We start from the raw sequence: 22281 nt of genomic DNA on the forward strand, positions 1-22281 counted from the left end.
GTCAGGGGACTATGAAAAAAGTGGGAGTCTAAAGACGCATGGAGAAATCCGAGAGGCGTTCTCATATTCCATCCAGTCACAATAGCAGCTAAACAAAATAAGCAAAGAAAGGAAATCTACTGCTACAGACCTAACATGACATCCGATCTATGCCCATCATTCAGTCTGACTGAATGCGAGGTCGTGTAGTCTACCCCACCTGAGCACCCGGGGTATCAGTAACGTGACGCCTTACCTATATATTGGTCTCCAGTCTAGGCGAGTGACAGAAGGCGTTGCAAATGAATGCCTAAAGTCACTAGTACAATATTTGTGCTCCTACAGGAATAACGAAATATCAGCATTCAGAAAAGTTATCGAATTTAAAAGCTCGATTCAGCAACGAAGATATTAGCCCAAAAGGAACGGACGCAAAAGATAATTTGGATACATAGCACAAATTGGATACAATTTAAACGGGCATTTTCACGTTTTTATTTTTTGAATAGAAGACCAAGTCCAATAGACTGAAAGCAGTTTCTTATTTCTACATCAGCACCGAAACACCCATTGAGTGACTGAAAGTAGGGGATTGCTCGTGGAAGAGCAGATACAGAAGCAAAAAGTAAACCAGAAGATTGCGGCTGCCTTCTGCCATTCGAAAGGGCAATCACTCCCCGTCTGATCCGTTTGAAGTGCCGCAAGCGACGCCGCGCGTCAGAAGAAGATGCCGGTCCAGATTCCGGACGATGCCGATTTTACCTCCTTCAAGGAACAGTGCGAAAGTCTGGACGGATGGACAGCCAGATACAACAAAGGAGCTGTGACGGTGTGGTGCAGAGAAGAAGAGTCAAAGACTATTCAGAAACTGAAGGCAAGCGTGCGTTTTCTGTGTTCGCCAGTTTCATCCTAAGAAGGACCGCAGTGCGGAATAGCCTATAACAAACGAATGGCTTGTACCTTTGCATGTAGTAGCCTACCTGCTAACATCATTCGTTTACATTAGTGTTGCTCATGCTTTCCCAAACGGTGTTTGCTGTAGTTGTTGTCTCGGAAATCGTAACAGCGTTAAATTGCCGGTAGTTTGATGGTGTACCATGGTGTAAATAACATCTCCACCATCATCTAATGTTTATTGTTATTTGAGAAGTGGTGTCAGTATTGAATCTACTCGGAAAGATTAGTCGCATAGTAACCCAGTAAATAATGCATCACATATACAGAAGTACAGTAGCTGCATTGTCCTTGGGGAGTTTGTGATTGATTATCTTAACTGATCCAGTGACTATGTATGAGAATGCGTTTCTCACATTCATCACATTTAGGGAAATGGTGCGTTGAGAAAGTGTGAGTAAATGCCCAAATATCACTTGGGAAATGTGAGAAATTTTTATTTTATATGGGTATATAGGTCATATTTATATTATAATGCCATGATAATGATACAGTATATACTCACAAAAAACAATATTAACACTTGGCATGTTATTGTATATATATATATATATATATATATATATATATATATATATATATATATATATATATATATATATATAGAGCTGTCATTTTTAATATGGTTTAAAAATCTGCAGCCATTTACACAAAATTAAAAATGAGAAATGAGTCCTCAAAAGCACCCCTGTAAAACTACAACAGGATACCTACTTTTATGCATAATTAATAAAAGTTATACAAAGTTTGATATACATGGCTGTATTCCATTACAGTATAAATTAACTGACAATCCTGAGTTAATCTGGCTTAAGTCGTGCATAAAAGGATGCATACTGTTCTGTCCTCATTGTGGATGCCCAAAGTCAGAAAGCATTTCCAGTTTTGTAAGATGAATATGGGAGGTGAAAACCTCAGAAGAATAGTGCAATTATTTCTGCTAAATGTCATGATCCAGATATTAAGTATAAGGGGGTAATTACTTATTCACTGGAGTGATATGGGTTTTTGATAACTTTTTTCATTAAATAAATCAAATAATAATTATTAACAAATAATAAATAATAATTCTAATATCTGTTAAAGATCTGAAACCATTCTACGTGACAAATATGCAATAATAGTGGAAATCAGGAAATACGTGATCATGGACCAGTATGGACAGTAATTATCCATGAATATGAATAGTCTTTGAGGGCCAATATAATTTACTGTTTAACTTATTGATTCTCACTCTATCACACTCACATTGTAATTAGACCACTCCAAACTGAACATTTCTTACAAAAGCTAAACCAGGATTTGTCATAAGGAATGCTCTAGTTAGAAGATGAATCAATGTTTTGTTTTCAACATAGAGAATAGGGAATATAGCGCACTTGATGAGCAATTCAATTTCAATCTTTTTGTAAATCAATATGCGTTGGTGTGGATCTTATTTTGCAACATTGTGCAATTGTAGCATAATTCACAAAGCACAACTTTTGTGAGGTTCCTTCAACCAAACGTGGGTAGACCTCTCTGTTTTGGAAAATGAGGTCAGCTGTTTGAAACAGCTGTGTACTTGTGCTGGAGAGTGTTGATTGTAATTTCAAAGGAAAAGTACTTCAGAAGCATATGAGTTGAATTCCACCAGTCTTTTAATTATTCAGACTGGGAAACAAAATCAGTAATTGGCATGCACCCACAGCCAAACTTCAAATTGGCAGAGAAAGGGCACAGTAGCATGGCTAATTAAAAGCAAGCTACATTAAAAGGTTCCTAATGTTCTACACTGAAGAAAAAATGGGAATCCAGGGAGTGTTTTGTTAGATGAATCATGCATGAGTGAATCAGCCTAGCAAATGCCAATGCACAAACACAAGACTGTTGCAGCTACTGTAAGGACACCCCCCTGAGACCAGAACTGCTTCTGACTGAACATATTGAAAATCCAGTCAGCCAAAGCAGATGCGACAGAGACTTTATAGGCGGTAAGTGGTAGAAACAGTGCTCCTATCCAGCTTTAGTCTGTTGTGCATTCATGATGCTTTGTTGTCATAAGCACACAACAGTATTAAACGTAAGGAGTTGTACTCTCATATTATCGGTAGACCCGCTGCAGTATACAATATATTGCCAATAACGTCAGATATGTGAAATTTAAATTGAGTAGAATGCATTATTGGTAGAATCTTTCAAAATAGATCTTAAGGTAATAAACAAATGTCAAGCTTCAAACTGAAATTCCTGCTTAACCCCTTTGTGAATACCATGTGTTGCCATGCCCCATGCGCCACGTGACTGCTTGGCGCAGACAATCAGTGCTCCTGCAACCACAGGATGAGAGGAAACATGAAAGTTTTTGTTCCCAATTAATTTCCGCAGTGCCACTGCTGTTCCGTAATTTGCCGAGCAAACAGCCCCCCCTAGCCCAGACTCATATGTAACTACAGTGACCCACTGGAGAATAAAGTCTATATGTAGAAACGAAAACTGCTTTACCAGCAAATATTTTCCCACCAGAGAATGAATATTCTGTCACAGCAACAAGATAATACCAAAAAAGCCAGAATCATTTACCGATACAGTGGTGATAGCAGCATTTTATCTGAATAACTAAATAAAGTATTGATGATTTCAGAACATTTTATCATGGCTAAGACATCTCCTCTCCTAGTTAATATGAATTTCTACAGTGAATCAGAAGAGAGAAGCGACAAGAGTAAGCACTGAATTTGTGCATGACATAGACTGTAAATAGTTACTCGTTATTAGCTAATGTTGTTGTTTGCAGTTTTTGACGTATATAGCTAGCTAGCTAGCCAAGTTAGCTACGTAATTTTTTTCCGCTTTGCCTTATCACTTACATACCTGTAACTTACAGTATTTGTTTGGAGGATTCATGTAGATGACATGGGCTACTCTTTAGCTCAAATGTTTAGCTAGCATTTGAGCTTCTGATTGCTGGCATTTTCACAATTTTAGAGTATTTTCACCTTTCACTGTTCATTTCTTATGTCACCGAAAGTCCAACCCATTGTCCACTCTGTAGGAAGTGGTAACAGCACATTATCTTCTTAGAGGTTGATATTATCGTGCCATTATTTTGTGTTAACACTTATTGTGATGAGTAACTGTGCTGTGCTTGTGGTGGAAAAATAGGAATATGAATGATTTATACTGGACAAAAAACATTTTCTTCTTGTTTGGGGAGGTTTTGGGTAGGTTTTTTAAGACCCCATGCTGTTCACAATATAGTAATTCCCACTTTGAAATGATGTAGAAGTTTAATTAGTCAAAATAACAACATGAAGAATTGACTGAATTCAGGAAAAAGCGGTGACTACAGCTTGTGGCATTGGCAACAGGGCAGCTTGGGGCTCTACCCGGAAGCTGTCCCACCAGGGTCTGTTCAAGCTGTCAGAAGAGAGGAGGCCTGTGTGCCAGCCACTCTCTGTTCAGCAGCATGAGAGGGGGGGGCGCTCTGTTGCTGTGCCTACTGCACGCTACGCTCTGTACCCAAGCACCGGCCCCAGCACTCTCCACTCTGCCTACTTCAGCACTCTGATGGAAACACAGCTATAAAAATAACTGCTGAGCTTTACTCCTGAAAGGGAAAGCAATGCCCTGAGCTGTGTGTGCAAACTGCCTGCTGATGGCAAACAAGGGAGTGGAGTTCCACAGTTCCCTGATGAGACTTGGGAGTGGTATACAACCACAGAATTTTGTTTTTCCATACAGGCGTTTTACACTAATAGGCCATTTTGTGTTTTCCAAATCAGAGATTGTCTCAACAGGGCTTTGCAGTTCCACTTACTGTCCATTGTGGGGGTCAGGCAAGGAGAAGAAGTTTTCTGTTAGGCTGTCAAACTCTAATGTGACCTTGGTGTGTAGGGAGGTATTGTGAAAAAGGGTCTATGCAGATTAGGTCCCCAGTAGAGGTATGTTTTATGTTCTTGTGGAATTTGTGTGAAATGCAGGAGGCCTTCTTGGAAACAACAATTGCTAGCTGGCCTTCATGGTTCACATAGGTCAGAGGAATGCCTAGTATTTAATGTCAAGCAATTATCAGGTTACCTGATTTAGGTGTATATCTGGACTAAACTGTTTTATCAAATACCAGGCCAACCAGTATAATCCACCAGTACTACTTTAATAATGTGGATATATTTTTCCCAATTATGTTTGGCAACAATGTCATTAACATTTTTTTCAAAGCATGATTGGGTCTCCGTATATTCATTACGTCATCTTTGATTATCTTTTGTAAATCCACAGCAATTTGCTTAGGTTAATTCAATCGAGAAAGCCAGGTCTATCACTCACATTTTACTGTCGGATGCAGTGAGATTTATAAAGTTTGTGGATGATAAGCTTGGACTTTAATGACACAATTATGTGGTCATTACTTAATCTTTTAAGTTTTAGAGGAAATCATTCCCATTGATAAACAAATATTCTGGTGAAATATTCAATGTGATAATTATGTTAGGCAGAGATTAATTGAAATAATAATTTTCTGTAGGGCTAGAAACCTACATTTCTTCTGCCTACAGTAACAGCAGTGAGTACTGGCTTCTGATTTGTGTGTCATGAATTTTAGCTGACAGGCATACTGGGCAACTGCACTGAAGACGGTAGCTGCTTGTTGTGATGCATTATTGTCCAGCGCACTGTGAGGAATTCTACTTGTTTTAACAGCAATATGAATGTATTATGAACAGTTCTTTGCTGTTGGTGCTATATACAGCATGTTTGTTATGTACGGTACTGAGGAACCAGACGCAGACCAGGGGGTAATCTGAAAACGTAGTTATTTATTCCGAATTCGTAGCCAGGAGATCCAAGACAAAGACAAAAACAGCAAGCAAAAGACAACAAAACAAGAGGGTAAGGCAGGCTCGAAAATCAAGGTCAAAGGGGTGTCTTTATGAATCTCAAGAAATAGGCGTACAAGTAATTCGGCACTATAACTGATCAACGTTCTGGCAATGGTAGAAACGGAGACTGAGGTTTAAATACATGAGGGAAGGTGACAATCTAGGCAGGGCTGGGAAAAAGGTGGGCTAAACAAATAGACAACAGGTGGGGAAACATAATAGGGTAATGACATAATAACAGGAGGGAGACGAAAACGCGGACTGGATGCACGTAAACAAACATGTAAAACATACGGCTCCAGATTAGGGAGTATACATTTGCATAGATTGAAGACGTAGTGCTAGTCAGAGACAGGTGCGAACACTTTGCTGAAACTAAGCGAGTAATCAGGGATAGCATAGGGAGGCGGAGTTATAGAACAGTGCAGAAACAAGAGATTGCGTTAGTGAATTAGTTACGTGAATACTTCTAAACTACCCAATAAAAGTGACTGTTAGTTAGTTAGACAGACAGTAAGTGTATTAATTGGATTAGTACTGTATAATATCCAGATTAGTAGTAGTTAGTAAGAATAGTGCTTTACAACATTTAACTACCAAGAGAAGCAGGAAGTAAGAATCGCAAGGAATGTTGAAAACCCGAAACTACCGTAAACACCCAAATAGTGGGACACGCAGACAGTGACTAGGCCGGTAAACATTCAGACGCAGACATAACAGGGGATGACAAATGAGAACTGTAATGGAAAACAATAACCAAGGATGTATGAAAAACGAATGAATAACAAGAATAAACATAAATACACACAGGACAGATACAGAAACGTTACAATGTTGCTGTAGAATTTGCGATTGTGTGATTTTTTACAGCTGATGAAATATTAGAGCAATCATCCTTTATTGTAATCCAACTTGCACTAGCATTATTGGATTGGTGACCACAGCCAGTTTTTGAACAGAATATAGTAAGTTTGTGGTCCACAAATGAAGGACTAACTGCTCTGAAGAATTCATCTTTAGATCAGTGGTTGGTGCAGCTGCCACTCGGGTTTAAGTCAGGCCAGGTCCTGGCATTATGTAGGTATCAGAAGCTGAGGCTTTGCTTTGAGGGACAGGCAAGTACCCTATGGGTGTGGCAGCAATGTTGAGGGGCATGTGAGCATGGAGGGCACACTCTGGTGCAGAAGGTTGGGAGTGTAGCAATATGCACCAGAGGCTGCCTAATCTGTGCAATTTTAAGAGTGTGGAAGAAAATAAATAATTTATTTGAACTTGGGGTTGTTAAGTGCAACCTTCCAACTAAACTACCTTCGGTGATTTGTTGAGTTAAGCCCATGACACCTTCAGAAAACTCAACGGTGAAGAGTGACATCCCACATTCATCCCCCTCCATACCTGCTGTGCATCCACAATAAATGTGCTCAATTAAGTCAAATCTCTTACACATGATAGTGATTGAACAAATCATTACACAGTGGCGCAAGTGAGGGAACAGAGGGGCGAAAGCCCTGGAGTATTATCAAGTTATTACTGCATAGATTATGCTGGTGATTATTCTGGTGTTGTTGGTGATGTTTGTGTGATAGTCAAGATCTGCAGTTCAGATTCACAGCCAAACCAGATAAGTGGCCAAAGCACTTGAAAATTGCTTGCCTTGGTCATTCAATACTTAGCAATACTGCAATGCGTCTAACCTTCGCTAAGTTCAGAAAGCATTATGGTATTTCTAAGAATGCTTCATAGCCTATATTTTATAGCTGGAATTTCCACTGGAACAAAAATGCAGCAATGTCTGCAGCACAGCCACTTGTTCACAATCACTGCTGACACACAAGGCTTCTTTGGACGAGATAAAAGAGGCCTTGGTGTGTCCACTGTACTCAGAGGAAATAAAATCGTATTGCAAAGTTCCACTGAGACGATTTCACAAACACTTTCTTTTTTGAACCAGTCTAAATCACCCCATATTGTGAAAGGCGCATGATGGAGAGGCTCTGAAAGGATTGCCTGTTTACCACGCCTAAATTTCATCAGTGAACTGTGGAGCTGCTGTGTACAAGTACAGACAGGGTAGCCTAGAAAACTGCGCAAGTGTCAGCTTCACAACCGCAGGACAGGAGTCCTCTTCAGGTAGGATGCACTTGTGGGGCGCTCTGAAAAATTCAGAGCGGAAAACGGCAGTAGAGACAGGCGGCGAAACCCGAGCCACTTCTACTGCTCTGTTTTTGGTGGCCTGACATATTTATTTGGGAGGACTCCAGCTGACCTCACAGTTTGTGTCAGCTAAGGGGTGGACAGGAAAGGAAGCAATCGATTTTTATTTATCTTTCTAGATTGGGTCAGGAGGGGGAACACTAGGAAAAGAATTTGGGCTCCCGAAACACCCAACTAAACAGCGATAATGGACTCCACTTCATCATTCATGAAGCCTTGCGGGACACAGCTGTGCCTTTGAAATGAATAATTGAACGCCCACAGAAGCCATTGGTGACGTTCCATTCACAGAGCCCCGGCAGTTTGTTCCAGGCGACCGAGTGGAAACGGGGAGCGGTTGTTCAAGCCGGGGCGAGGGCGGGGACTGCTCATGAATAATGAATCCGGTGAGAGGGGGTCAGGTGTTCAGTTACGCGGAGCGTTTGCATCATTGCCTCGGATGATATCCGATGGCAACGCACCTGACACTCTGCACCCTTCACTTCACTGCGCATCTACGCAAGCACCATGAAAGACAACTCGTGCGCTAGAAATCCAAAGTGGAAAAAGACATTTGTTCCATTGCGCTGATCTATTTATTTATTTATTTTAGCGCGCTGATGGCCAAATGTGGCACAATGGCAAAGATCCAAACATTTATTGCAATCACTGGCTGAGAGGCATTGTATTGTCGAAGTGGCTGTTTTTCAAAGCGCACCGACTGATTGTGTACTGCCGGAGTAAAGGTTTACAGCAGCAAATTAGACCTGCTGGACTCCTATACCTCTTAGAGTTGTTACAATGCAAGACATTTAGCTGGCTACAGCTGATTGACATAGAGAAGATCGGTACAGGCCAAGGGCAGGTTAATTAAAGTTTTGCTGTGTGATGAATGGTTGGAATCGGCCATGCCCGTTAAGCACTTTCAGGTTAATGTACTCCAGCCAGTGATGAGCAGTATGTTCTCTATATAAAAGATCAATACTCCTTCACTATTTTGTAAAGGCTTGGTGGCCAGACTGTAATTCTTTCGCATTACAAACAGCCGCTCATAAAGTACAACAAGGGCAGCACAAAAATTATTGATTGATTATTATTGATGATCAGAGCTTCTGACCAGTATCATTACAAAGCCAAATGGGTTATGTCAAGGTAGTGGGAGAGATATGAAGCCAAAAAACTACCAAAAGCTCACAAAGAGACATGTATTTGTAATGTACAGTATATTACAGCAGCTAAAAAGCAAAATGCTTCTGTTCTTCCAGGCCATTATATAGCAGATGTGCACTAGTCACAACCTAGGCCCCATGAGATGCAGTTTGGTCTGCTCACAGATCACAAGATTCAGTATAAAGCTGTAATAGATAAAAGGATTTAAACCACCCTTGGAGAGAAATTAACGTAAAACATCATGTTAAAAAGTATAGTTTTGGCTGCATTGCATTGTGAAGACATTGATGACCTACACAGTTGTTCTTATGCACCCTGGTGGGTATCCTGCAGTTGAATTGAACAACAAAATCACACTCAGCTTCACAGGGCTTCTGGACCCTTTTTGTGTATTCTGCATTAATGAAGAAATGAAGGGTCATAATGAAGATCATAACCCGCTGTGTCAAGCTTCAGAAATATTACCTGAATTTGTAACCTGTGTTAGGTAACTGGCTAAATCTGTTAGAAAGTGCTATGGTAAGTCTGTAAAGCTTTTACTACTAAATGCAATATTCCAGAAATGACTCAAAAAACAGATTACAGTAATTAAATCTATGATTATACCCGAAGGACCAGAATTGTTCAATTGGGCTAAGTATTGTAAAATTGTAGAGGGACTAATAAAAGAAGACTTTTTTTATTAAATCTGTTCCACCTCTGACTAATGATCCTAATTAAATATTTCCACTGTGCACACTATATATTTCACACATCCTTTATAATGGGGCAGCCTGCTATTAAAAGCATGTACAATAAAAGCATCGTAACCTCTCAAGTGAACAAAGGATTGTGCCGTTTAATATCTTCTATACAGCCCCATCTGATGCAATTCCTGGTGCAAAAGTTAAATTTGCATAGCTTAGGGGGGGTCATAGCTCAGTGTTACTGTAGAAATGTTCCTACCACAGCTGGGCCTTATTATGTGCACTTAAACATGTTCATCCCTATTTTTACATCCTATTTTTATGTCTAATCCTTGTGCCCAGTCATAATTGTGGGGCTCCCACGCCTCCACCATCGCAGCAATGCCAGTCCTCACCAGCGGAAAAGTCCTGACTTTTTCCGCCCTCTAATCCACCAGCTGAGCTGCACAGTTACTGTGCTGGAGGAATGCACTGACACCGATACATTTGGTGCAGGCAGTTGTCAAGTGCCTGATTGACCTGATGGGTTCCTGAGCAAAGAGACTGTCCACTTACATACCAAGGCAACAGTTGTGCTAACACAGCCTGGGTGTGGTTAAAACATTATGCCACATCCACTAAGCACAAGCGGATGTGCCAGTGAGGATGTTTCTTACTCCTCTGTTCCCATTCACTTGGACAAAGCAGATGTCAGTCATTTTAATTGCATGCTTTACAGTAGGTCTACTGTATATAAATTTGAATCATGACCAGTTCAGTCAGATGTAATGCATTATATGGCATAGTAATTAGAAGATATTTGCTAGCTAATCCTGAAGTCAGATGGAATTATTTCTCCATTTGTATTCAAGCATAGCACATTTCAGTAGAGAACTGCTATTCTGGCAGAGCATTTAGTGCTAGAGCTTTATAGTTTGTAGCTTGCAAACATATTAATAAAGAAACTTTCAAAATGGAACCAATCTTTTAGAAAGCTCCTATTTCCATCTACTTTCCATGATCACTGCTCTAATTATTGATGCTGGGGAATTATCTTTTGTATAATTGCTTTTGTATAAAGTCCATGAGGGGGATCCTAAGGCCATTGACTTTGTTGGCTTGTGCCAGAGTTGGCTATTACAGTGCTATGCTGGCATTTCAGTAATGCATTCTCCTGCTTTATGATTTGTAAGCAGAATTCAGTGATAAGGCCAGCAGAATGCTTTTTTTAGCAGAGAAAATTACAGGAGGGAATGTGTAAGATATATGCACTGCTGTAGTATAGTCATTGCCACTTTTATTATTTCTGGGTATAGCAGATGTGCAGTGAGTTGTGGAAGCAGCATTCGTAGTTTTTCTTTTTTTTTAAGATAAGGACTCTGTGTCGGCTGACAGTAGCCTTATGGGTGTAAACATGCTGCCCGCAACATCATTTTTGTTGTGCCCAATTCCTGTAGTTTACTTTTTAATTTTGTGAAATACAAACAGATCCATTATCGAAGTGCCCATGATATCTGAAAAAGAAAACATTTTGCACTCATCATTGTCCTGAAGAGATCACATTATATTGGTTAGCTTTTATATCAGTCAAGTCTGGCTAAATGATATCCATTTATGGTTGGCAAAGTCTTGAAGCCCATTCCAGTGTCCTTGTGTCATTGGCACTCGGCTGGGTGAAATATCACCTCCGAGGGAAGCTCAATAGTTTAAAGACCTAATTAATCAGATCGGTTCAAGGGGATAATGGCATGCATGGTAGCGAAACCTAACCAGCTGATTCCCTCCTGATATCCCTACTGATTTGACAATTTGCTCTGCCAGGACAGGCTTACGTAACGATGTAAGATGAATCACAGCAGCAAAGTGTGCTCTGCATTGTGTAACCCAATGCAGGGTTAAGGGTCTTGCTCAAGGGCCTAATGGCTGTGCGGATCTTATTGTGGCTACACAGGGGATCGAACCACCAACCTTGTGTGTCCCAGTCATGTACCTTAACCACTATGCAACCTTGAGATTTAGCTGAACGTTGTAAGAAGATTAGAGGTCAAAACCAGTGAGTACACAGGTTCAGTGATTAGGAAAAATCTGCAGTGTTAAGAGGAAGAGATAAGGGTCGGCCCTCTCATCCTATCATCAGAGCATTTAATCAAGCGTGGTATGAGCTGCCTGGCATCCCTTAATAGACCAGAATCGGCACCTTTAGACCGGAACAGATGGAAGTCATATACGGAGTCAACTGGATTTGTTTAATAGAACACAATGTGTCTGATCCACAGTGTGTGAAGGATATGAACTAGCCTGAAACAAAAGAACAGATACGGACAAGGTCAAGGAAGGTTTGACGGGACATTAAATTGTTCAACCATCAAGTGCAAAGAAAAAAACTGACAGGAAACTGCTTCATGTTTTTAATTTCACTGATCTCAAGCTGAATTTGCAATCAAATTGTTGACCCTTAAACTGGATTTGCAGTTGGCTCCAGAATTATTGGCACCCTTGATAAATGTGCACAAAAAGCAGTGTGCTTTATTAATGATTCAATGATTCAATTTTCCTTAAAAAACTGGTTCCACAACTATTTGTACCCATGAATTGTGCGAGCCATGAGTCTTTCATAAAATTTGTGATGCGGTTAGAGAACACATTTGGAGGTCTTTTTTTACCATTCCTCCATGCAGAACTTTTCAGCAGAGGCAACCAGATTTTCTGCCAAGATTTAAAAGCACTTTGTTGAATTCATTGTGCCATTGATCTTAAATAGTGGTCCTGTACCACTGCCAGCAAAAAATCAATAAAACATCAATGACCCACTGCCATATTTGACAGTAGGCTTGAGGTGCCTCTCCTTGTATGAATTTAATTTTGCCGGCAAACATGTCAATGATGTGTATGACAGACTTGCTTGGTTTTGTTTATTGTGTTCAGTAAGGGCTACTGTACTTCAAACAACATGTGCTCGTCACCAGATAGCTTTCAAAAACTTGCAACTGCACTCAATATAATTACCTGCAGTATACTCCACGTATTCATTACCTATATGACTGCATGCAGTAATGTCCCAAAGCAATACAATGAAAAAGCAATGATCAACGTAGCAGTGCAACGAGGTTTTGAAGAATTTTGAAAACTGTCAGGAAAATGTCACAGACAAGTGGCATTCATCATTTGTGGGTTCTTGGTTGCCATGTTTTCATTTGTTAGCCAGGATAGGTATTTAAATGTCAGGTTTTAAGTCAATTTGAGATGCTGGTTATTTAAAGCAATTTAAAGAATTCGGCAAAATTATTTCAAGATTTCAGTTCGGCATTAAGCTGATAATAATGCTTATAATAAATGTATGTATGTTTCTAATATGGCTGCTTTGCAATGTCAAAATAGCATGCACATACAGTACGTAAGTGCATTCTACGGTTTTCCAAAAGAAACAGAACTGAAACTCTAGGAGGGGTGTATTTACCATTCATAGAGCCAGTGAAAGTACAAGTTCTATAGTTAAACACATCATTATCATCACCCAGTGTCCCGTCCAGTACGCAAAAATAAAATGTGTTCATGTTTTCTTTCAGATGAGGATAGTGTGTAAGGATGTGATGGCAGAGACTCTGTACGATGTCCTTCATGACACGAGCTACAGGAAGAAGTGGGACAGCAACATGATCGACACCTTTGACATTGGGAGGCTGACAGTGAACGCAGATGTGGGCTATTATTCCTGTGAGTGGTGCAGAAATGAATGCTGTAGACACATTGTTTCCCTCATGCGGTCTCACTGCAACCTACACACTGGCCTTCAGCCCACCAACAGAAGAATTGTGAGTTGGGACTTTGGCTCAGGATGTAAGAACAGAGTGTAGGTGAATAGGTTAATAAACGCTTTGGATAAAGGCATTTGAATAAAGGCGTTTCGATGAAGGTGCTGCGTAAATGTGGACCATTTACCATTTGTTCTTGTGATCAACCAGTAGCTATCAGGTTAAAGATGGGCGCAAGGGGGAGATTTGTCAAACAGAGATTATTGAATGCAATACGAGTGTTCACCATTGACAAACTGACAAACAAAGCATTCAAATCCATTTAATCCACAATGAAGACAAAGCACTTTCAGTGCAGGTGAGTCATATTCACTTATCCAGACTGAAGCAGCGTTTAAAATTACCTCACTGTGTTAAGGTAAATTAGTGGATGTATTCAGTACTTTGCTGCTTGTGTTGTTCTTTAAAGCCCATAGTTTTGAAAATATACTTTAAAAAATTTAAACTATGGCATACTTCGGTATTCATAGCCTGTGTAAATACATACCAATGTACAGTGGGCTCCAGAATTATTGGCACCACTGACTGGCAATGTAAAACAACAAGGATAGTGGCAAGGATAATATCATGGAGCCTTTTTCTGGAATGCTTGACAAGGTTAAGGAATACATTTGGAAGGATTGTGGACCATTCCTCTATGCAGATTCTTGCAAGATCCTTCACATTCTTGGTTTTGTGCTATATATATATATATATATTGAACACATATATATTGAACACAGTGCATAATACAATGGGCTCCAGAATTATTGGCACTCCTGACTGGCAATGCACAAAAATATTTAAAACAATAAACATTATATATATATATATATATAATGTTTATTGTTTTAAATATTTTTGTGCATTGCCAGTCAGGAGTGCCAATAATTCTGGAGCCCATTGTATTATGCACTGTGTTCAAGACTTAGCAAAGAAAAAAGTCATTTTGTTTACTGAGCTTTTAATGGCATAAAACCATTATATAAATGTTGCTTTTGGTGCTGATTTTTTGGTTTCTGCTATATGGGCCTCTTGGCCAACTGCAATACAGCTGGGGTTTCATTAAGATAAAAAATATATATGTCTGTGAGAAAAGACATATGCTGAACTGTAATTCAATTCACCTGCCAGGGTGGTAAAAATACTATCACACTCCTCTCTGTCCTCTCCCCTCTATAGTTATATATAATATATAATTATATTTTATTGTATCTTCCTGGAAGAAGTAATGTGTTTCGGCTGGCTTTTATATGCTTTAGGTGGAAATGGGAAGAACCGAACATCATTTGTTTTCCATTGCATAACAGCCACATCCAAATTACTGTAGGTTTTAAGAAGGGGGCTGTCTCTGTGTGGATGTGTAGCAGCTTGGACCTGATGTATTCAAAGTAATTCAAATCAGTAATTCAACTAATTGAATACTCCTGAAAGCATAAAATAAAGTATTCCATTTCAGGCCAAGGGGCTGAGCTCTCCCACAATCCCTTGCTCTCATCACCCAGCTGTGTTTGTCTAGTTATTTATTTATTTGTTTATTTATTTATTTACTCCCTCATCTACATTGCCTGCCTCCTTTGGGCTTGAAGAGCAGCATTGCATCTGGCATTGACATCAACCACTCAAACACTGCAAAAACAAATGAAAATAAGACAATCCAAACAAGTATTTTCATGTTCGAGACTTAATAAGACCCAAATATTGCAATGAGGTGTGACAATTTGACTCATTTCAAGACGATAGGGTAAGAAGGGTAAATTAACTTGTCAAGCAAACAGTAACTGAATACAAGCTAATATTTTATGCTTGAGAAAAAAACATTCCAAGTCTCATTACAAGACAAAACTACTTGTTCAGAAATGTTTTTGTGGTGAAGGTTCTATTTGGAAGGCTTTTTCCAAATTTGAACTCCTGAGGCGTGATTTTCTGCGACCTATGGCAGTAGTTATAATAGCATATAATGCTCGGCAGTGTCTGAGAAGTGGTGGAATCGATAATACCTCATTTACCACCTAAGTCATCTCCATTTGGACGGCTTTCTGTCACAGGGATATGTGCAAATATCCATGAAGGCAAGGGGATGACTCAACAGAGCAATAATGAGACTGCACGCATCATTACTCCGCTGCAAAGCAAAAGCTGATTCATGCATTTCTAATCTAGTTTAATCTTTTGCTTCACTTAGGGTTTCTTTGTCCTATCCTGCCTACACAAATGTTCCTGTTTATAATGTCTTGTCTTCTTTGGAGGTAATTGAAACAGAATAACTTAGACAGCTGTACAGCAACATGCAAGACAGCATGGGGTCAGATATACTGTCGGTGTACAGAAATCATTTTACTGTAGTATGGTTGGAAAAATTGTTTGATGTATAATGAATTGGGTTTAACATTTTCTTTGACATAGTCCCAAGACACTAGTATTGATTTGAGAGTGCTGCCAAAACTTAAGAATAAGCCACATAATAAACATGTTTTAATCTAGACTGACAGATGATTGGACGTCTGCATGCACAGAAACACAGCTATGAATAGTTAAATATGAAATGTGGTTGTGCAGCACACAAACTCTTGTTATCTATTTTCCCTCAGGGAAGTGCCCAAGCCCACTGAAGAACAGAGACTTTGTCACCATGCGGTCCTGGCTACCTCTAGGAAATGACTATTTGATCATCAATTACTCTGTCAAACACCCGGTAAGTCTAGCCTGAATGGTTGTTGTGCATGTTAAAATGTCAACAGAGTTGCAAAAGCAGGTCAGGTTGTTCCTGGGTCAATGTGTAGTGAAACAGAAGACAGATAGGTCAGTGTCATCGGTCAAGCTTCTGTGTCAAAGTGAGCTGCAGGTTCCTCTAATTTCTGAAACGTTACAGTTAAGTACCACAGATCCTGAGCAATATGTCATACTGCATCACCAATGGCACCAAATATCTATTAAGTTGACTAATTATTTTATGTGGTAACTCATGTTCAATTCTACGTGCTGGATAATCTGTTAGGCATACAAATTATAAAATTGATAAAATATGTATTAGTGTCAAATAAAGCACTGTGTAGTTTGCATTGTTGCATTATTTCTCATGTCTGGTCTGTAAAAATGCAATTCAGAGCTTCCACAGTAAAAGGATCTGTTTAACTAACACACAATGCGCGTGAGTCCAAGATGGATCATTTTGCGCTCATTTTTAATATCTTTTTTTTTTATCTTGCCCCAGCAATACCCTCCAAAAAAAGACTATGTGAGAGCTGTATCTCTGCTGACCGGCTACCTGATTCAATCCAATGGCACAAACTGCTGTACTCTCTACTACCTGACTCAGATAGACCCAAAAGGTGAGACTGTATGAAGGGGAAGGACCTACATGCAATAAGAACCTTACATATACAGTACAAACATTGTTTACTTAACTGTGATTCCATTCATCTAGACAAATTTGTCTTGTCATAAGAAAACTATGCTAGCAGTTTGAACTACAGTTAATTTCAGTACTGAAGGATTATTACCAGGTTGTTGAACAGATACTGTACATCCGGATTAATGATAATGAAAAGAACCAAAGTAAAATCTTTTACACATTTCCTATTAAAACATAGATCGTCTCTGATGACTAAGTGTCGAAAAGCGGAAGTTATGTGTCTGGCATTGTGTTTTACCAGTGCCTTCCTCTTGTGGGTCACTTCCTTTAAACTTTCTGAGCAGATGAGTCAGGAAGCAGGAGACAAAAATAAACCTGTGCTGAAGGCATCTTTTATTCATGCCCTGAAGTCATCTTTTCCAAACTGCTTTGTGATTTCTCTTTGATTATTAATGTCTTCCACTGCTAGGTCTGTATTTTTGTACTGGAAATTTGGGACAGGGGCAAGCCTTGTGTGTTATAATATGATGCACCCCTCTCTCCTCCAGTTATTAATATGCTATTTACTATGTGAGATGAACATGCCTAACAAAGAAGAATTTTGTTCACAAAGATGACATTCGTACATTTTGTACATGGCAATTTTGCATATGTGTTCAGCCCAATTGTTGTTTGTGCTTTGATTTCGGTTATTTATTAACTAGTGCTTTTTAGAAATGCATTTCCATTTAGGCCTTGGCATCATTGATTAGAGTTTATATTTTTAGAGTTTATATTTTTTATTGTGCTATTATCCTGGCCCAAGTCCATTTTTGAATATTTCTGTGTCTGCTGCAGGGTCTTTACCCAAGTGGGTGGTCAATAAAGTCTCTCAGTTTGTGGCCCCAAAGGTAAGCACAACCATTTGCTTCCATATTTCATGCCATTTCCTGTAGATATGACATATATTTTACACAGTATATCTAGCATAGTTTTCTATTTTCTTTGAATAGATTTAACACATTGGTTGAAGTTATGTTGCCGTCAATTAGCAAATCTGGAAATGTACTATTATGGACTATTATTCTTCCTTTAGTTGAGTATTCTTTTTATTTTGATTGTGATGATAATAAATAGTTAAAATGAATTTACAATTGTGCCACCACTGCAATAACTGTCACACCAATGCCACGAAAGCATTCTGATAATAACAGCCTTGGACACAAATACACGTGTACTGCCTTATACTGCCACCTTCTGGTAAAATAATATAACAACATATATTCTCAAACTTCATTTTGTTATTAAAAATAAAAGATAAAAGAGCATTGATTCATTTGAGGTATGCACAATATATGAATAGAGAATACAATGTGTAAATGCGCACTTTTTGTTTTAATGAATATTATTTGGTTTATTAAACACCCATACATCCACAGACACAGCTCTGAAAATAAAAACATATTGGTGCATGTATTCAAGACTAAGAGTCAAGACCTGAATGTGAGATATCAATCTTAGATTAAAGACTTTAAAGCAATATTTTAAAAAACTCAACCCTTCAGCTTTGTACATGCTCGCTTGTGTATGTTCTATCACTGTGGGCCAGCTGCTCAGCTGTGGTTGCTTCTGTATGCTCCTTGGCAGGCCATGAGGAAGATCTACAAGGCCTGCCAGAAGTACCCGGAGTGGAAGCGCAAGCACAACCCCAGCCTGAAGCCGTGGATGTACCCTGAGCAGAACACCCTGCCCTGCATCAACGTGGCCGACCTGACCGTGCAGAGAGCCGACTCGCTGGAGAACATTGACGAGAGTGGCCTGAGCGAGGAGAAGTCGCACAACAACAGTGATGAGGAGGAAACCTAATCTTCCTCAGGGGAAGCCCCACCCACGGAGGAGGCAGTAGAGGGAAAACAGGATTTATTGACTGTATGTGTATATAAGCGTGTGTGTGCGTGTGTGTGTGCACGTGCATATTTCATGTAGTGTGATGCAATATGGATTTGTATCGCCATCTCTGGTCTTCATGGCAATCTTTGCATTTTTTTTATTATTCAGGTCTGCAGCCAATCTTATCATTGGTTGGATTTACATAGGAAATCTTGAAAAGCCTCCAAAGATTCATATCAGGGACACTAAAAAGACCATTTTGGCCCAGTTTCTGTATCGCAACAAGATTTTGGTGAATGGCAATATGAAATATTCAAAATGCGGGAACAGTTAAATGGTTTTATTAGCTTGAGCCAAAAATGACCTAAGAAATCTCTGCTAATTGGAGTGCTAGCTTACTGTGAAAATTCTTCTGTATATCCAAATTTGAGTTCTCCAGAATAATTGTAACCATGAAAAGAAGATTCAGGAACCTAATAACATTGGAGCTTTTAGCAGTGAGGGGAGCCTTGTTGCTGTGTGATTTGTGCTGCTTCTTCTCTTAGGCAAACTCCCTTGAGCTAGAATGGTGTTTTGAGCAGCCCCTGTTGGGAGAAACTGAACATGTGTTAATACTTGCTACTGGGCAGTGGAATTTGCCTGACCCTGCACTCCCCCACCAATGTGGAAATCTGGTCACCAAGGCGGTTGTTTTGAGTCGGCTCCACAGGAAATGGAACTACAAGTGTCACAGTTCAGTAACTGCTTGGGGACAGCAATAGTGAGCAGCTGTGAAAAGATATCAAAATAGTGTAATGATAATGTCAGATAATGAGATACAATATCTTGGAATCATCCACAAGTTCTTCACGCCACTCTTCCTGTCTGTCACTTCACATGTCAGAACTATGTTACCCAGTTAATTCTATATTGTAAGCTTACGTTAACCTGACTAAAATTCTGAATATCACATTTATGAGGCATATTACCATACATGCATTGCCCTACCCATTTTAGATGAAATGAGTACCTTGTGTGAGGAGTGCATAGGTGTGCACCAGCTTATAGGTAAAGTGAACACATGGTAGTAATCAAAAGCCACAATATGTCAAATTAGTTGTCATCCAGATAGTTGCAGTCAAATGTGGTAAATCAGTTAGGCTTCCCAAGACATGCTAGTTGGTGACATCGTAACACCTGGTATTTTAGTACCTACTGTATTTGGTTGTACTGAATTAATCACAACATTTGTATTGTCTCTTCTGTCTATTATTCCACACTGATTAGGCAGCACCAGCCTCGTTAGTGTCAGTCTGCCAGGTGTTTATTGATGTGTGAAACTTTTACTTTACAAGGCCATGAAAATACACAAAACCCAAGCAATAGACAAGAAATTCTTAAGAAGTAAAGTCTGAAAATCAGTGCAATCATATTTATTTTCATAGTTAAAAATAATGAACGGTATTTTACAAAACTAAGAAGTGTAGTCCAAAGTAGAATAGTAATAACAAAATACATTTATTTTGTGCATGCTTTTCTTGGTCAGCCTGAAAATTTTTAATTAAAGCAGCATGCTTCAACTTATTTATTCAATTACGCCTTTATATATTTATTTATTTATTTATGTATTTATTTAATTCCTTCACCATTACAAGCAAATACAGTGAATACGTATGACACAACATTGAAATGATATTAACTATATATTTTTGGAGGATTGTGTTTGACTAAAACATGAGTATAAACTATTTTTATTCTTTTGCTCAGCCTTTGGCAGTGTTTTAATATAAGCCACTTCCTCTTGTAAATAAGGAGACTACATTATATCCCAGCAAAAAGATCAGTCTGCCGATACCTGGGCCAAGTGCATGAAGCAAATGTAAACTAGATGACCACAACAGCAATCCATGGAAATACAGTACATGTAGTCTGGGCATATGAGGTTGCATAAAAGCCACTGGTACCGTCTCTCCTGTTTTCATTGATACTTTACAATATATGGCAGCTGTGAGGTCAAACTCAAAAGGGAAGACATAGCTTAGACAGTTGCCACAGAAGTTGCATTGACTGTTGGTTTCACAGCTTGCTCTTTGTATATGGCACCATAGTGCTTGGATAATCTGAGTGTGCAGATTTACCTCCCTTAATTGCTTCTCTACATTTCAATAATTTTACCCATGTATGCATTTTTCTTTTTTTTGAATAAAAATACATGTCTGACTTACGGAATTCAGTCTTTCTTAAATACACATGCTCAGCATGCTTACCGCATGCGTGGTCTGTTACTGATGTTGCAACAGTATATTTTGAGAAACAGAGCTCTGTAACTGTTTGTTTCCTGTCAGTTCAGTTCCTATTTTTTACGTAATACCTGTTTGACAATTATTTCTTGTTATTCATGGGCATCTCTTTCACCACAGCAGTACATGCATTATTAGTTCCCAGCCTCTCCATGTTTCTGAGCATGTTTTCTGAAAGTTGTTTATTTGAAGCCAACATTTGACTATATTTCTTAAATGAATCTAAATTACAATAGAAATGTAAAAGATGTACATATTCATTCAGGAATTCAGGCACCATGGCATGTAGGAAAAAAAGTAATATTTCTGGGAATATCAGGACAGAGTATCTTCAAGTTCTCATTTGACCATTTGCTATTAAAGGGGAGGTTGATGGGCGAAGTTGAATAGGCTGTTGTCTGCCAGTTTCTTTCATTAGCTGCTGCAGTTAATATTCTTTCGTAGAAGCCCGTTGGTTATAACCTTACTCACAATGCAGCTGAAGGGTTGAAAGATACTGAGATTTAGAAGCTTTTTTTCCCTATTATGTCAGCCCAGTGAAAAAACTGAAAGCAAAATAACACTTCAATATGAGAATGTAAGAGAAATAGCTACCCCCCAACCCCTTTGTCTTTGAAGACAGGAAAAAAGACAATTACATGATCATTAAACCACACTTATCAAACTACAAATTTGCTTTGTTCTTGTGAGTATTGCTGCATTATTTTAAACTTTAAAAGTTCACATTTTAACAGAAATGTGGGTCAGATGCTGAATCATTTGCAATGATAAAGGGATTTTTAATGTCTGTCTCTGTCCCTTTTTGTACACAGGCTTGCAGCTGGGGCCACTCCTCAAAATCTGTATTGTCTCAGGCATTTCCTGTTTCCCATTTGGCACACTTCCTGTTCACATAAGAGTGGGATAGTTTTTTTCAGGGATATAAAGGAAACTCCTCAAATCAGAGATTTTCAGTTTTCTCACAGGAGAGCCCATTGGCTATTATTTCTTATTTAACAGACTATAATCTGCTTTCTGATAAATTTTGAGATCCATCCAAAAAGTGGTGTGATTGCTTCCACGTTACAAAACACAGTAGCATGGACCAGATCATAAAGAGTTGCATTACTCTTTGCTTCAAGCAATGAATTATTCTGGCATCCTTTTACAATTCTTACACTTTTG

The 22281-nt window shown here is 39.0% G+C and overlaps 1 protein-coding gene across 2 annotated transcripts; it reads left to right on the forward strand.

Annotated features, from left to right (window-relative positions):
- Positions 1 to 293: 293 nt before the first annotated feature.
- Positions 294 to 21041, forward strand: stard15 (StAR-related lipid transfer (START) domain containing 15). Of its 2 annotated transcripts, none has more exons than XM_061235722.1 (6): positions 294 to 853; positions 13390 to 13537; positions 16206 to 16309; positions 16829 to 16946; positions 17807 to 17859; positions 18596 to 21041. In XM_061235722.1, exons 1-6 carry the CDS (start codon positions 707 to 709, stop codon positions 18812 to 18814), a joined length of 789 nt encoding a protein of 262 aa, XP_061091706.1. In that variant the 5' UTR covers positions 294 to 706; the 3' UTR covers positions 18815 to 21041. The 2 variants fall into 2 exon arrangements, with proteins under 2 accessions (XP_061091706.1, XP_061091708.1); XM_061235724.1 differs by lacking the exon at positions 294 to 853 and adding an exon at positions 3574 to 3637.
- Positions 21042 to 22281: the final 1240 nt, after the last annotated feature.

The sequence above is a fragment of the Conger conger genome, chromosome 3 (assembly GCF_963514075.1).
Source record: "Conger conger chromosome 3, fConCon1.1, whole genome shotgun sequence".
Classification (NCBI taxonomy): domain Eukaryota; kingdom Metazoa; phylum Chordata; class Actinopteri; order Anguilliformes; family Congridae; genus Conger; species Conger conger.

Coding starts and splice junctions, on each gene's coding strand:
- stard15 (XM_061235722.1), top strand. CDS start 707: ATGCCGGTCCAGATTCCGGACGATGCCGATTTTACCTCCTTCAAGGAA. Junction 13,538..16,205: donor AGATGTGGGCTATTATTCCT/GTGAGTGGTGCA, acceptor ATTTTCCCTCAG/GGAAGTGCCCAAGCCCACTG. Junction 16,947..17,806: donor GACTCAGATAGACCCAAAAG/GTGAGACTGTAT, acceptor TGTCTGCTGCAG/GGTCTTTACCCAAGTGGGTG.